A 1,024-nucleotide genomic window follows, 5' to 3' on the forward strand; every position below is an offset into this window, starting at 1 on the left:
GTTCGCCATCACTGTTCTATACCCATGTTGTTTCCTTCCTTAGGTTCCCCCCATCCGTACAGAGAACGCGCTCCTTCACGCTCCTTTTACGACCCCCTAGAATTGCACCGTGTGGACGTGCCATAGTTTATTCAGGCCTGCAAGCTCTCTCCCATAGATGGATGTTTGGGTTGTTTCCAGACGTTGCTATGACAAACAGCTCTGCAGTGAGTCACTGTGTACACATTTTTTTCCTGTGTTTGTGAGCAGATCTCTGGGATAAACCCCTAGACATTGGATTAATGTGTCCAAGTGTAAAGGTGTGGGCAATTTTGCTAGATTTTTCCTATAGCGTCTCCCTACATTTGCGCTAATTTGCCCGTCCCTTGGTGATGTAGGGGAGGTCCCCCATAGTCCCAAGAGGGAGCTGTCAGCCTCAGGCTTTTAAAACCAATGTGACAGGTAAAGTTCGTGTTTCAGGGGCTGCCATGTGCCTTTGTAATGGAGGTCTTTTCTGGGATAGAGTAGAGAAGGTGAATGGAAGCCAAGGGCAGGGGTGTGTCTCGCCCGCTGTGCTCCCCACAAGAAGCAGTAATTGGAGCTGAGCCCTGGAAGGTTTATTATCCATTCCTGGGTGGGGTGGGGGAACTGGGGTTCTAGTGAGGAGTTAGCTGGGGGCAGCAGCCCTTCACACGGGCCTGTAAGTCCCATTGTAGCTAAAGGGGGTAGGCTTCCAGCAGTCCCCGCCCTCCTCAGGGATCCATCGCTGCACGTAGTTGGGGCCTTTGTCCCGGGGCCACACGATCACGGTGTCCCTGGATGCCACGGATGGGTCCTCGGTGAAGAAGTTGAAGGGCCGGAGCAGGAAGCCCACGGAGTTCCCGGGGGTGGCCGTGTTGGGGATGTCCTCTGAGTGGGGGATGTGCAGGAAGCCCACTGTCACCCAGGCCACCAAGTCCTGTGGGAGAGAGGGGTGGGCAGTGCTGACGGGCTCGGAGAGGCGAGGGGTGGGCGACCCCTCAAGCTCTCCTCATAAGAAATGGGC

General features: G+C 55.2%; 1 protein-coding gene across 1 annotated transcript in view; it reads right to left on the reverse strand.

The window, feature by feature from the left end:
- Positions 1-590: 590 nt before the first annotated feature.
- LOC102751704 (amiloride-sensitive amine oxidase [copper-containing]) overlaps positions 591-1,024 on the reverse strand; it is an 8,223-nt gene continuing 7,789 nt past the window's right edge. Inside the window, exon 4 of the mRNA XM_015562283.1 lies at positions 591-937. Within this exon, the coding sequence (XP_015417769.1) occupies positions 668-937 (270 nt within the window). The 3' untranslated portion in view covers positions 591-667. The remainder of the gene's footprint in view (positions 938-1,024) is intronic.

Source organism: Myotis davidii, unplaced genomic scaffold (assembly GCF_000327345.1).
Source record: "Myotis davidii unplaced genomic scaffold, ASM32734v1 scaffold1298, whole genome shotgun sequence".
NCBI lineage: Eukaryota > Metazoa > Chordata > Mammalia > Chiroptera > Vespertilionidae > Myotis > Myotis davidii.